Below are 15,929 nucleotides of genomic sequence, written 5' to 3'. Positions count from 1 at the left end.
CAGCAACCCAATGTTCACCAGGCTTATCACTAGAATCAGTGTTTATAATTATGGCGGCTGGAAATGTATGAATAAACAAAGGTAACTCATCAGCAGCATATACACCAATAAAATGATCTTAGGCAAATTTTGTTGTAATGCTTCATAAAGCTCAATTGTATTTAACATTTTCTTTAATTAATATATATTTTTCTCTGAAAATCAATTTCTAATCCTGAAGAGAATTCACCATAAATAATTGTTGTTACAGGAGATGGCAGTGCTTCTTTAAAATGAACCTCTAAACGTACACTTCCTTGCCGTTGCGGACTAGTATGAAATGCAGCACTTGCGCTTGAATCAGGAGTTAAATCAAACACCAGTAGAGTATAACCATTAGGATATTCAGCGAGTGAATTATTATTACCTTGATTAGAATAATAAATACCTGAACCTGTAAATAACGTAGAATATGCTTGTACATATAGCTTATTATCAAAATCTGGCTGTAAAGGTTTGAAGGGTATTGGATTTCCATCAGCATACAATGTAAAAAATGACATACTAAAATGTTGAAAATTGAATGGATTTGTTTGATAATTACCATTAAAAGCAGTATTAGTAACAAAACCAATAATAATACGTTTAGGCACTAGGCCTGAAAATAGATCTGGAAGTGTACTATCCATAATTCCTTGTGGCAGAGTTTCAGTCTTCACTTGCACTTTTGTTATAGGATATTTTACTCTAAATTTAGGATTTTGTAATACTTTATTTTGTGCTATTTTAACTGCTGGTGATACATCAACCTTTTTCACAAGCAATGTTGCATCTGTAATTACAACTTTTCCATCAGCATCTGCGTCACCCATTAGACAAAATGTAGGTTTAGCTGGAATTAGTTTAATACGCAATTGTACACCATTCAGTAAAAATTTCTCCTGATTAAATATATCAGCATGAATATAACCCAATAATTCAAATGACTGACTTAAAGCAGTGAGAAGAAAACGTTGTTTAAATCCTACATTAGCATCGGTCACACTGTCCATATGCCCTGCAGTATCTTTAAACCACATTGATGTTTGAAGATGCGTTGATTTAGCTTCAGCATTATAATTTAGTAGTTTTTCAATATACGATCGATATGGATATGTATGTGAAGAGTAGGAAATAAGTTGATTATTTAAATATAATTGCAATTCACTGAACATTGCATTGAGAAAATCATTTACAGGGCCGATTTTCTTATCGGCAGAAGTTAAATTAGAACCATCTGATTTAGTAATTTTACCTTTAACATATAACATTGTGTGCGGTAAGTCAATATAGTCATCCCCATGACCGGGGACTACAAATTCTATTGGTGCATTATCAGCTATTGAAGCCACAGGTTTATATGGAACTATTTTATTACCTATAATACTGGTTTGAGTGGGTAAACCAGCAAATAAATCTAATTCTGATTTCATACACTCACACTGCATTTTTGCCTTTTTCTTACTATTATATTCACACATGGTAAAATTTACAATACCATATTACGTCTACGAAAATGTAATTTTACACATACACTGCCATATTGGAAAGGAAGTGGATTACCTGTACTATCTCTTAAATCAATAATAATTTGATCAAATTGTTTACGTTGCACAGTGACATAATGAGGATTATCAAAAATATGTACATTATTAATACCATACTCTGTAATATTTGTATTTATAATACGTAACAATGGAGCTACGGTGTCACCCACCATTTGTGGTTCTACAATATCACTGTAAATATACATAAGTGTAGGTAGCGCTTTTTGTAAATCAGGTGGATAACGAGCATGATGAACAAGTGCAATATCTTCCTGCTGTATATGATCAAAACCTAGTATTCGGGCTAGTTCAGGAGATAGGCGTACTTCTATATGCTTCTCTTGATCTTTTATTACTCTATTAACCTCAATTCGTTTCACTGATGCTTTGACTTTTAATTGTAAATTTAATATATCACTTTTATGATTAATTTGAGATAGAATATCATCAACATGATAATAGTGGCCTGGTAAGATTTGAGTTATGTTCCAGTTTTTTGTATTCATGAGACGATAATAAATATTATTTGTATATTTGGAAACATTCTGAAATGAACTTGTATAATGCACTTCAACAACAGCTGTTTCCCACACTCCTTTCTCCAGTACAATAGGTTGATATAATTTAGTAGTATAACAAGCAAGAGTATTTTGAGGAAAATATTTCATAGAACTATTGCTAGGAAGTGTGAGATAAAAACTATCACTTTGCTCCATAATTAATCAATCAAAAATATCTTTGGATCTTTTTATCCGTTTCACACCAGCACCACTAAAATGAACTTTCTTTCTTTTTCTTCTTCTTCCAGATCCTTCCAACACCTGATTTAATTTATTTTGAGCTTTATTTTTTAAATTTGTTTTAGTTTCTTGCCATCGATCATGCAAAGACTCTTCAATAGGTCTATTATTATCTAGTACATCTCCTGCTACATTAATTCCTGTACGTATCAATTCTTTACCAACAGTTTTTGCACCTTATTTTAATAAAGGAAATACAGTACGAAATAAACCTCCTAGAAAACTACCAATGCCATAACCTTCTTGATATGGTGTACCTCTATACACGTTATAATTACCTCCTGCTTGATATATGTAATAGTTAAGGTAGGGCTCATTCATCTTTCTTTCTTTCTATATACTTAAAAATATCAATAGATAACAATAGAATATTATTATTATTATTGCTTATAAGTACACCATTTGCGTTTACGGGGTGGAGGACCATCTTCTTCTTCGTCTTCTTCGTCTTCTGTTAGTTTTCTAATATAATCTATTCGTTGAGGATTACCAATGTACTCTAAAGGTATATTGGCTTTTGCTAATAATGTAGCAAAAGGTTTCCAGCCGGCAACTGAAATATTTTTCTTACGACATCTAACAAAATCGGATATCAAATCCACTATATTTGCACCTGGAATTAATTTATTATTAATATTCACATTTCCATTATCGTCCCATTGAATATTTGGATTTTGTTTCAATTTACGTAATAAAGGTCTTGCTTTACGTTTACAAATTTCAGGGAGAGTAGATATTATTTCATCATCCTCCTCCTCCTCCTCCTCCTCGTCCTCTTGTTCTTCTTCCTCCTTAGTAGTGGTAGTAGTTGCTGTTGTTGTAACTGCTGCCGGTTTTTGAATTATATTTAAATATTTTTGTAAGACTTCTCTATATTTTGTCCATTTTTCTTCTACATTTAAACTTTTATTATTTAAAATTTCTTTCATTTCATCATCAAGATTAGATATCGTTTGATAATGATGTAATTTTTCTGGTGCGATTAAAATAAGTTTTTGTGCGTTTTGCATAATTATTTAATTAAACTAGATAGTATACCTCCAATAATAGGTGCAAGCAAAGCAGTAAGAAAACCACCTTTTTGTATAATTATTCGTTTTTTCTTTTGTTTTAATGACAGACCTTTTTTCACCAAATATCTCAGTTCCTTTTTATATTTTTTTAGCTTATTTATCTCTGTTTTATTTAATGGAACATTTCCCTGTAATACGTTATAGGAACATTCACAAATAGAGCGAATTAAATCAGGATCTGCATTTTGTAAAATTGCCTTACGTGCTTTCGGTTTTGACTTTGCTAAAAGTTTTAACATATGTGCATTTTCCTTACTAATCATTTTTTACGGCTATTAAAGCACAAATAGTTGTTAGAATATAAACCATATTACAATTATTATTTTTTTACAGGTACATAAACATAATTAAAAGAATCTGTTGGAAAGATATTTGTTCGAACTCGCTGCTCATCAGGAGTATTTTGTTTTAAATCAAAGAGTAAATAACCATGTGCAATTCGAGTTGCATCTTGATATGCTTCTTGAATAAATTTTGTATTACCTGGATACAATTGTCGTGCGAGATAATTAATTTGAGCTTGGTCTCTAGGATTTTTAAAACAAACAATATAATGACAATTTAACGAAATATCCCGCATTCCTTTTTGTTGATGGAAAATATTCTGTGTGATAAATATTACACTTATATTTCTATGATGGCTACCCTTAGTAAATATATCTACAATCCGATGGTCACACTCACGCATTAAATCATCAATAATGACAAGATGTGGACCCTCGTGTGCTTGAAATTCATTATTTTGAGGTAAACCTTCTTTAAACGTACAGTTTGAAATAGTATCATACAACGGTTGCCATTCACCATAACACCATACAATATTTTTAAATAACTTACTATAATGATCAAGAAATGTTTTAATAAAATATGATTTTCCACAACCTGTAGGACCTGCTACCATACATGTAAAAGGAATTTTCCATTCCATCTCTATTACAGATATATTGCATTTATTTTAAATAGCGTTTTTAAAATAAATGCAATATATCTGTAATAGAGATGGAATGGAAAATTCCTTTTACATGTATGGTAGCAGGTCCTACAGGTTGTGGAAAATCATATTTTGTTAAAACATTTCTTGATCATTATAGTAAGTTATTTAAAAATATTGTATGGTGTTATGGTGAATGGCAACCGTTGTATGATACTATTTCAAACTGTACGTTTAAAGAAGGTTTACCTCAAAATAATGAATTTCAAGCACACGAGGGTCCACATCTTGTCATTATTGATGATTTAATGCGTGAGTGTGACCATCGGATTGTAGATATATTTACTAAGGGTAGCCATCATAGAAATATAAGTGTAATATTTATCACACAGAATATTTTCCATCAACAAAAAGGAATGCGGGATATTTCGTTAAATTGTCATTATATTGTTTGTTTTAAAAATCCTAGAGACCAAGCTCAAATTAATTATCTCGCACGACAATTGTATCCAGGTAATACAAAATTTATTCAAGAAGCATATCAAGATGCAACTCGAATTGCACATGGTTATTTACTCTTTGATTTAAAACAAAATACTCCTGATGAGCAGCGAGTTCGAACAAATATCTTTCCAACAGATTCTTTTAATTATGTTTATGTACCTGTAAAAAAATAATAATTGTAATATGGTTTATATTCTAACAACTATTTGTGCTTTAATAGCCGTAAAAAATGATTAGTAAGGAAAATGCACATATGTTAAAACTTTTAGCAAAGTCAAAACCGAAAGCACGTAAGGCAATTTTACAAAATGCAGATCCTGATTTAATTCGCTCTATTTGTGAATGTTCCTATAACGTATTACAGGGAAATGTTCCATTAAATAAAACAGAGATAAATAAGCTAAAAAAATATAAAAAGGAACTGAGATATTTGGTGAAAAAAGGTCCGTCATTAAAACAAAAGAAAAAACGAATAATTATACAAAAAGGTGGTTTTCTTACTGCTTTGCTTGCACCTATTATTGGAGGTATACTATCTAGTTTAATTAAATAATTATGCAAAACGCACAAAAACTTATTTTAATCGCACCAGAAAAATTACATCATTATCAAACGATATCTAATCTTGATGATGAAATGAAAGAAATTTTAAATAATAAAAGTTTAAATGTAGAAGAAAAATGGACAAAATATAGAGAAGTCTTACAAAAATATTTAAATATAATTCAAAAACCGGCAGCAGTTACAACAACAGCAACTACTACCACTACTAAGGAGGAAGAAGAACAAGAGGACGAGGAGGAGGAGGAGGAGGAGGATGATGAAATAATATCTACTCTCCCTGAAATTTGTAAACGTAAAGCAAGACCTTTATTACGTAAATTGAAACAAAATCCAAATATTCAATGGGACGATAATGGAAATGTGAATATTAATAATAAATTAATTCCAGGTGCAAATATAGTGGATTTGATATCCGATTTTGTTAGATGTCGTAAGAAAAATATTTCAGTTGCCGGCTGGAAACCTTTTGCTACATTATTAGCAAAAGCCAATATACCTTTAGAGTACATTGGTAATCCTCAACGAATAGATTATATTAGAAAACTAACAGAAGACGAAGAAGACGAAGAAGAAGATGGTCCTCCACCCCGTAAACGCAAATGGTGTACTTATAAGCAATAATAATAATAATATTCTATTGTTATCTATTGATATTTTTAAGTATATAGAAAGAAAGAAAGATGAATGAGCCCTACCTTAACTATTACATATATCAAGCAGGAGGTAATTATAACGTGTATAGAGGTACACCATATCAAGAAGGTTATGGCATTGGTAGTTTTCTAGGAGGTTTATTTCGTACTGTATTTCCTTTATTAAAACAAGGTGCAAAAACTGTTGGTAAAGAATTGATACGTACAGGAATTAATGTAGCAGGAGATGTACTAGATAATAATAGACCTATTGAAGAGTCTTTGCATGATCGATGGCAAGAAACTAAAACAAATTTAAAAAATAAAGCTCAAAATAAATTAAATCAGGTGTTGGAAGGATCTGGAAGAAGAAGAAAAAGAAAGAAAGTTCATTTTAGTGGTGCTGGTGTGAAACGGATAAAAAGATCCAAAGATATTTTTGATTGATTAATTATGGAGCAAAGTGATAGTTTTTATCTCACACTTCCTAGCAATAGTTCTATGAAATATTTTCCTCAAAATACTCTTGCTTGTTATACTACTAAATTATATCAACCTATTGTACTGGAGAAAGGAGTGTGGGAAACAGCTGTTGTTGAAGTGCATTATACAAGTTCATTTCAGAATGTTTCCAAATATACAAATAATATTTATTATCGTCTCATGAATACAAAAAACTGGAACATAACTCAAATCTTACCAGGCCACTATTATCATGTTGATGATATTCTATCTCAAATTAATCATAAAAGTGATATATTAAATTTACAATTAAAAGTCAAAGCATCAGTGAAACGAATTGAGGTTAATAGAGTAATAAAAGATCAAGAGAAGCATATAGAAGTACGCCTATCTCCTGAACTAGCCCGAATACTAGGTTTTGATCATATACAGCAGGAAGATATTGCACTTGTTCATCATGCTCGTTATCCACCTGATTTACAAAAAGCGCTACCTACACTTATGTATATTTACAGTGATATTGTAGAACCACAAATGGTGGGTGACACCGTAGCTCCATTGTTACGTATTATAAATACAAATATTACAGAGTATGGTATTAATAATGTACATATTTTTGATAATCCTCATTATGTCACTGTGCAACGTAAACAATTTGATCAAATTATTATTGATTTAAGAGATAGTACAGGTAATCCACTTCCTTTCCAATATGGCAGTGTATGTGTAAAATTACATTTTCGTAGACGTAATATGGTATTGTAAATTTTACCATGTGTGAATATAATAGTAAGAAAAAGGCAAAAATGCAGTGTGAGTGTATGAAATCAGAATTAGATTTATTTGCTGGTTTACCCACTCAAACCAGTATTATAGGTAATAAAATAGTTCCATATAAACCTGTGGCTTCAATAGCTGATAATGCACCAATAGAATTTGTAGTCCCCGGTCATGGGGATGACTATATTGACTTACCGCACACAATGTTATATGTTAAAGGTAAAATTACTAAATCAGATGGTTCTAATTTAACTTCTGCCGATAAGAAAATCGGCCCTGTAAATGATTTTCTCAATGCAATGTTCAGTGAATTGCAATTATATTTAAATAATCAACTTATTTCCTACTCTTCACATACATATCCATATCGATCGTATATTGAAAAACTACTAAATTATAATGCTGAAGCTAAATCAACGCATCTTCAAACATCAATGTGGTTTAAAGATACTGCAGGGCATATGGACAGTGTGACCGATGCTAATGTAGGATTTAAACAACGTTTTCTTCTCACTGCTTTAAGTCAGTCATTTGAATTATTGGGTTATATTCATGCTGATATATTTAATCAGGAGAAATTTTTACTGAATGGTGTACAATTGCGTATTAAACTAATTCCAGCTAAACCTACATTTTGTCTAATGGGTGACGCAGATGCTGATGGAAAAGTTGTAATTACAGATGCAACATTGCTTGTGAAAAAGGTTGATGTATCACCAGCAGTTAAAATAGCACAAAATAAAGTATTACAAAATCCTAAATTTAGAGTAAAATATCCTATAACAAAAGTGCAAGTGAAGACTGAAACTCTGCCACAAGGAATTATGGATAGTACACTTCCAGATCTATTTTCAGGCCTAGTGCCTAAACGTATTATTATTGGTTTTGTTACTAATACTGCTTTTAATGGTAATTATCAAACAAATCCATTCAATTTTCAACATTTTAGTATGTCATTTTTTACATTGTATGCTGATGGAAATCCAATACCCTTCAAACCTTTACAGCCAGATTTTGATAATAAGCTATATGTACAAGCATATTCTACGTTATTTACAGGTTCAGGTATTTATTATTCTAATCAAGGTAATAATAATTCACTCGCTGAATATCCTAATGGTTATACTCTACTGGTGTTTGATTTAACTCCTGATTCAAGCGCAAGTGCTGCATTTCATACTAGTCCGCAACGGCAAGGAAGTGTACGTTTAGAGGTTCATTTTAAAGAAGCACTGCCATCTCCTGTAACAACAATTATTTATGGTGAATTCTCTTCAGGATTAGAAATTGATTTTCAGAGAAAAATATATATTAATTAAAGAAAATGTTAAATACAATTGAGCTTTATGAAGCATTACAACAAAATTTGCCTAAGATCATTTTATTGGTGTATATGCTGCTGATGAGTTACCTTTGTTTATTCATACATTTCCAGCCGCCATAATTATAAACACTGATTCTAGTGATAAGCCTGGTGAACATTGGGTTGCTGTTTATATATCTAATATGTGTGTGGGAGAGTATTTCGATAGCTATGGTATACCTCCCTATATACAACATCATATAAGGTTTTTAAAACGAAACTGTCTGTATTATACATGGAATAATAGACGTATTCAAGGTGATTTATCTCAATTTTGTGGACATTACTGTTTCCTATATTTAGCATGTCGTGCATCTGGTTATTCGTTGCAGGATTTTTTAAACAAATTCTCACTCACTACTATTGATGCTAATGATATTATGCTTTATTCATTTATGAGAGTATGATGATGTTATTTTTTTAAACTCCGCCATTGCCGGTCCCAAGCCCTGGATGAGAAAGGAGGAGGGTTGGGGGTGTTGCTACCCCCGTAAAAGAAAATAATGTTGGGTTGAAAACGAGTACACTTCTATTCTCTGCTATGTTAAAATAGGGGTTGAAAAATATGCTCATAAAAGGGAATGAATACACTCCTAAAATGGAGGCGGTTGTGTTTGTTATCTGTTCTGCTGTGTGTTCATAGTCTCAGTGTTATTCTATGCTATGTTAAAATAAGGGTTGGAATACTCTTATGTGTTATCTGCTCTTCTATGTGTTATCTGCTGTTTGTTCATAGGGGTTGGAAACGAATACACCCCTTCTATGTTTCATATTCTTATCTGTTATCTGTTCTGCTGTGTGTTACGTACTGCTGTACGTTACGTAGTTTTATGGGCTCTTCTATCTGTTCGTAATTAACATAGGGGTTGAAAAATATGCTCATAAAAGGGAACGAGTTCACCCCTGAAAGAGTGTTCATAAATGGGAACGAATTCTGTTGTATGTTCATATTCTGCTATGTTCAAATAGGGGTTGGACAACGAGTTCACCCCCTAAAATGGAGGTCGTAAAAGAGAACGAGCCTTATGTGTTATCTAATCTGCTGTATGTTACGTAGTGTCAGTGTAATTTCTGCTATGTTAAAATAGGGGTTGAACGAATACACCCCTTCTATGTTTCATATTCTTATCTGTTATCTGATCTTCTGTGTGTTACGTAGTCTTATGTGTTCTCTGCTCTTCTATGTGTTCGTAATTAAAATAGGGGTTGGAAAAGTGCTCATAAAAGGGAACGAGTTCACCCTTAAAATGGAGGTCGTAAAAGAGAACGAGTCTTATGTGTTATCTGTTCTTCTATGTGTTCGTAATTTCTGCTATGTTAAAATAAGCTCATAAAAGGGAATGAGTTCACCCCCTAAAATATGCTCATAAAAGAGAACGAATACACCCCTAAAATGGAGGTCGTAAAAGACCGTGGGCTCACGGTGCATGGTGGTCATTTTCCCAGTGGCTTGTGAGTTGGCTAAAACTGAGCCAGATCGATCCATTTTCTACTACTCACGAGCACGGTGTTTGTCCACCACAAAGTTCACTTGGCGGGGGCTGGGATCGAACCCGGGACCCCAAGCACCAGAGGTGAACGCTCTACCACTGAGCCACCGCGCCCCCGCAATATATTCGATGCCGCGGGAAACCTATCTCTATCTGGCAACATTAGATTCAACTGGCATCAGCAGCGGGAATTCACAAGCTTGCAAACACTGTCTCCCTCTGGCCTCGCCATCACAAACCCAAGACAACAGACTAGAATATAATTAGGGCTTCTGCGTTCGATCCCCGCTGAGATAATTAAAGAACTTTTTATCATTTGCAATGTAGATACTTCTTATTTATAATAACATGATAACTATTCAATTTCTCTCAGTCTTACCTGTTAGAGTTGAAATGACTTTCTTCACAGGAGAATTGTTAACATGACGTCACATGTCTGCAAACTTAATTCGTACTATCTCAGAAATGAACGTGTTTAGCACAAAATTGATGAATACATAAGGGTCATCCTTAGGGGCTAGTATGAGTCATAAGTGTATCTGAAACGTTTTTGTTTCATTGTTGAATTGTTGTTAATTTCCTTCACTATTACTAGAAATAATAATAATAATTTTCGTTCGGAATTACCAACACATTTCATTTATCTATTCAACCAAAATTCGTAAATAGAAACTACCCTTTTAATATTTGTATGAATATTTTGTTAAATTTCAATACATGCATACACAATCTAAGGTATTTTACCTGCAGAAAGGCCGTCACTATGTATCGCGATGCAGACAAATTCTACTTAGTTTCTGTTAAGACATCCGATGTTTCGCTTTTCAAATTGTCCAGGACTGACACCTTTTTTCCCTCTCTTTTCTTTCTGAATACTAATTCTTCTGAAGTATCTCATCTAAGGTAAGTCATCCTAGACAGGTTCCAAGTCCATTTTTTCCCATTTTTTTTATCAACTTTTATATCTTATTTGCATTGGAATAGGACATAATATTGAGGTCTCAAATCTTCAGTAATAATAACAATAATATAGGGGACAAATTCTGTGTGAGAAAAGATTGTATTAAAATCTGTAAAATCGTTCCTAACATTGGGCAAAAGTTACAAAATATTGTTAATTGAAGAGAAGTGTACGGACCACCAGGACATATCTTCTGCGTACGTCACTAGAACTAATTAAATGTTAAAAGAAAACTTTCCAGGTAAAATTAATGTAGAAAGTAGGGCTACTGAACTCACAAGAGCCCTAAGAAAATTTGTTTTTAAGTAATGTTTATGCCGGCTAAGCTAAAGAAGACTTTATGAGAATAAATGAAATATTGGAATAAAGAAAGTGGAAGGAAGCGGAACCCCGAGATAACCTACGCACATGGCGTTTGTCTAGTACAATGCCCACTGGGCGGGAGCTGGCTGGAACCATTAAATTCAAAGCACTTCAGAAGTACTACTACTACTACTATTATTATTATTATTATTATTAATAATAATAATAATAATAATAATAATAATAATAATAATAATAATAATAATAATAATAATAATAATAATAATAATAATAATAATAATGGTATTAAAATTTTTAGAGTTGCCCTTAAAGGCAAAAGATAGAAAAGTTGGTATTTTAGGTAGGGAATCCGTACCTCCAAGAAACACCTCGGCAACTACCCAAATTTTAAACGAATGTGTTCACTAAAGATCATGAAGTAACAAAATAGCGTATAAGTTTCAGTCTACAAAGCAATTGTTACTTAAAGAATGGACATACACCATTTCGAGAATCGAGATAAAACGAGAAGTGTTTACGATACTTTTTGTTTCGTCTCGATTCTCATCTTTAAAGGGAGACGATAATTTGAGTTAGCTTTGTCCCGTCTCGAAAGTAAAATGTTAATTCTCGTTCCGATTTTGTTTGTTTTGTCTTACAAACGAGATGAGAAATTCCTCTTTTCGTATGCAACATTAAACAAAATCCAAATATTTTTGCCAAATGTCACGTTTCTGGTTGTAATGGTATGACCTGAACGATATTAAACTCCTAATTTTTAATCTTCTACGACGTAATTATTATCATTATTATTAGTTTATTATTATTACCATTATTATTCCTAAAGATTTGATAGTTCAAGTGTTGAAAAATCCGAGTCCGATAACAAAACAACAAGCAGTTCATATTCATTATTGAAACAATTTTTCTTGGATATCTGGATGAAATAGACAACCATCATCGGTAGAGATCTGTTTGAAACATCACGTCGGAAAGATTTCAAAGAAAAATAATTGACTGCATGTTCCAAGGAAACAGAACAGATAGATATAAATTATAATAAAAGTTCATTAGAATGAAAGAAAAATAAGCAAAAAAATTTAAAATGACCAAAATGTAATTAAAGCTAATTATAAAACGAAACAAATCCTCATAACAAGTGCATATTAAATCATATCGTTTACTTCTAAATAGCTTTTAGGGCAAAAGATGCGTATGCCTAGTGGCATCTGTTTTCGACTTTATATCTGAAAATTTTCTATCTCATGTGTCTGAACAAACTAAATCATTACTTGAGCCATTGTACTCTTCTTTGGTCTAGAGGGAAAATTTGTAAAGAAGCTACGATTATAACAATTTCGTCAATGGTAAAGAGAAGATATATTTCTCATACAACATGGTGTTCCACAAGGATCCTTGGATGTTGTAAGTCAGAAGGGAATTCTTCAGTATATCTATCTATCTATCTATCTATCTATCTATCTATCTATCTATATATATATATATATATATATATATATATATATATATATATATATATGTGTGTGTGTGTGTGTGTGTGTGTGTGTGTGTAGCTATACACTACCGATAGTGTTCCCCGGACAAGATCCGAGAAACGAAAAATGTGAACTACATAGAAATGAAATATTGTAACGTAGTTAGTTAATTGAATGGGGGAGACGTGGTTTGCTATAATCACGTTACTGATGTCAATGATTTTCGTGACTTCTCTACCATAGAAGATTCATTTTCTTTCTATTAATATTTTCGTTTTCCCTACGCATGGATATGAATACAGTTACAGTTGAAGTCCTTGATTTTTGAAAAAAAAAAAAAATGTCCATGTGGTGCAATATTCTTTTTGGAATGGGAGAATTTCAGCCCATTCCATTAAATAAACACTTCACACTTATCATGGTCATCCTGTTAACAAGTAATTGTATCAATGCAGTTATATTTCCTATTGAAAATAAGTCCCTTTTCATAAGTAATAACCAATTCAATGTAAAGTTATCCAGAGCATAATGGGAAAATTTATAAGATCCTCATTCTCCATTTTCAAATAATAAACTGAAACAATGTTTTAAGTTCCATATTAAATCATCACGATATGTTACTGTACAAATGTACACAAATGTCAATGGTCAAATCGAAATATGCTTACGGCTCTTGTCCTGTTTAGAAATAATTAAAACAATAGTTTTTAAGAAACAATTAACATCGTCAGAATAATTTTAAATCATCAAATTCCCTGCACACTAGCGGCATCTATTGACACCAGGCTGGCAGGTAGTGCATGCAGTGACATCTATTAGCTTGACTGCGTACTACTAGAAATTAGTGTTAGACTGTCATATTTTTGTATTATAAATAGGATAGGATGAGCAACTAAATTAAAAAAATAAATTTATTTCGTTATTTAATTTCTGCTTTTATTATTTCAGTGACACCTTGGATGTGGCGAAATGTTACTCAGAAGAAATTAGAAAGAACTGTCAAAACAGGAAGCTGAATGACTTCATAAAAGGATGGGAAGATAAAGCAAGTTGTAATTTCGGCAACAGAGTCATTCCAACGTTATCACTATTACTTGGTTTAATTTTACACCGCATTTAAAAACTCGTTTTTGATAGTGTTGTGTGAAGAAACACTACATACTGTGAGAAACTAATAGTATATTGCTTGTAATGGCAATGTTTAAAAAAATTATTTGCTTTGCTTTGATTTGTTTTGAAAACTAGATACTTTAAGGAAATATCTGCTGCGATGGGAAGAATGCAATCTGGGAAATTACAATATTTTCTAAAATAACTATTTAAATGATGATAAATCATGAAAAAATATTATTTTTAGAGAAATGGAAGTATTTTCACTTCTATTTATATTAATATGAAAGTACAACAGAATTTCAATTGACTATTTTTCATAGTTAATTTTTAACTATGAACAAGTGTAACCACACAGAACTGGAGATTTCGTCATCTCGGCGCAAATATAAATTAAAACTTTGTAAATATCTTTACAATCAAACTTTATGAATTGAAAGAGTTTTGAATAAAATTTCGAACTATCCAAATTCAGAGTTTAAGTTGTACAGTATGATTGTTGGGACTTCTCTTCTTGAAATTTGCTTGCAATGTGTAATCCAAAACTACTTCAGTATAATTAATTTTAATTTTCAAAATGATGAAGCATTATTCTCTGGATAGCAAAGAGATCAGATCTCTCACTAAGAATCAAGATACCAATCCTTGCCTTTAGTCAACTGGATGAAAGACTACGTTTCTCTCTTGAACTTTGTTTCAAACAGTTTGTTTCTACATATAGTAGTAAGTATTTTACATAATAATAATAATAATAATAATAATAATAAATAAAAACTTTGTTACAAAGTGAAACAAATTGCTTGCTTAAGCTTTTAATTTTATAAACAAGATAAATCAGGTATCCAAAACACTTTTATTGAATGCAGACTTTTCTATAATTACCCTAATTCTTAAGGACCTAATCCGAGCCGACTGATACAACATATTGATATTAGATTTAGACTGGGCTCTGAAAATATTGCCGCAATTACAAAAGTTCTCCATTGAAAGTTCATCCTTAGCCAACTGGGTCCGATTTCTATTTTGTATTCTTGTGTGTAGATAAGAATATTTCTTTGTTTCTAAGAAATTTTTTTAACAGCTTTGAAAACCTACACACATCGAGGTTCTTAAGCACATTAAGATGGGAGCTGTTTCGTAGGTAAGTGGTCAGTGTACGCGCCTTTGGCGTGGAAGAACCGGGTTCGATTCCTGGCGGGAGCTCATGTGGTTCGGATTCCACGTTAATCACTAGGTCCCGCCTCATATAGTCTCGCTGCTGAAAGGGACGTTAAACTCAAAATCAACTTAATTCAATTGATCAAAATGGGTAAATTTCTCGACTCACCTCACCTCTAAATTCTTTAAAATTAAGAGGAACTTCAATGCTTTGATTTCACTGATATCCTCTTCAAATCTAAGATTGAATTTTGTTATATATACAAAATATAACAGATTTCATTTTACACAAATTATACTGTATAAATTATTTAAAATTATTACTATTAATTTGCATTGAGTTCATTTCTTAATGAATTTTCAACCACTATTTCTTTCCTGTAATTTTCATCTGGGCATAAACTTCTCCCAAAAGAGTATGGATCCTTCAGATATCCATAGTTCTTTTTCTTGCAAGACCTTAAAATATTTATTTATATTTATGTGCGTAACACCAAGAGAACTAATAACCACTTTATTTAAACGTGATGGTCCATTTTGTTTACTCTTACTAGATATCAATTCTTGCCTGTTTAGATGAAGTTGTACATACAGTGTAGAACCACCAAAGATCTTACATACTTGAACAAAGTCTCAGATTAACACTTCGGCTATTTACCTTTTGAAGTTTCATGTTTGCAGCTTGAAAAGTATGCTTCAAAAGTATTTTCAGATTGTGAGAATGTGTTTTGAAGGTA

General features: G+C 32.0%; 1 protein-coding gene across 1 annotated transcript in view; it reads left to right on the top strand.

The window, feature by feature from the left end:
• Positions 1 to 14,589, top strand: part of LOC145663766 (uncharacterized) — a 97,704-nt gene extending 83,115 nt beyond the window's left edge. Inside the window, exon 6 of the mRNA XM_081729855.1 lies at positions 13,873 to 14,589. Coding sequence (XP_081585981.1) covers positions 13,873 to 14,044 — 172 coding nt within the window. The 3' untranslated portion in view covers positions 14,045 to 14,589. The remainder of the gene's footprint in view (positions 1 to 13,872) is intronic.
• The last annotated feature ends 1,340 nt before the right edge of the window (positions 14,590 to 15,929 follow it).

Source organism: Thermobia domestica, chromosome 11 (assembly GCF_964235325.1).
Source record: "Thermobia domestica chromosome 11, izTheDome1.hap1.1, whole genome shotgun sequence".
Classification (NCBI taxonomy): domain Eukaryota; kingdom Metazoa; phylum Arthropoda; class Insecta; order Zygentoma; family Lepismatidae; genus Thermobia; species Thermobia domestica.
The sequence above is the reverse complement of the archived record's forward strand: the minus strand, read 5'-3'. Positions and strand labels throughout refer to the sequence as shown.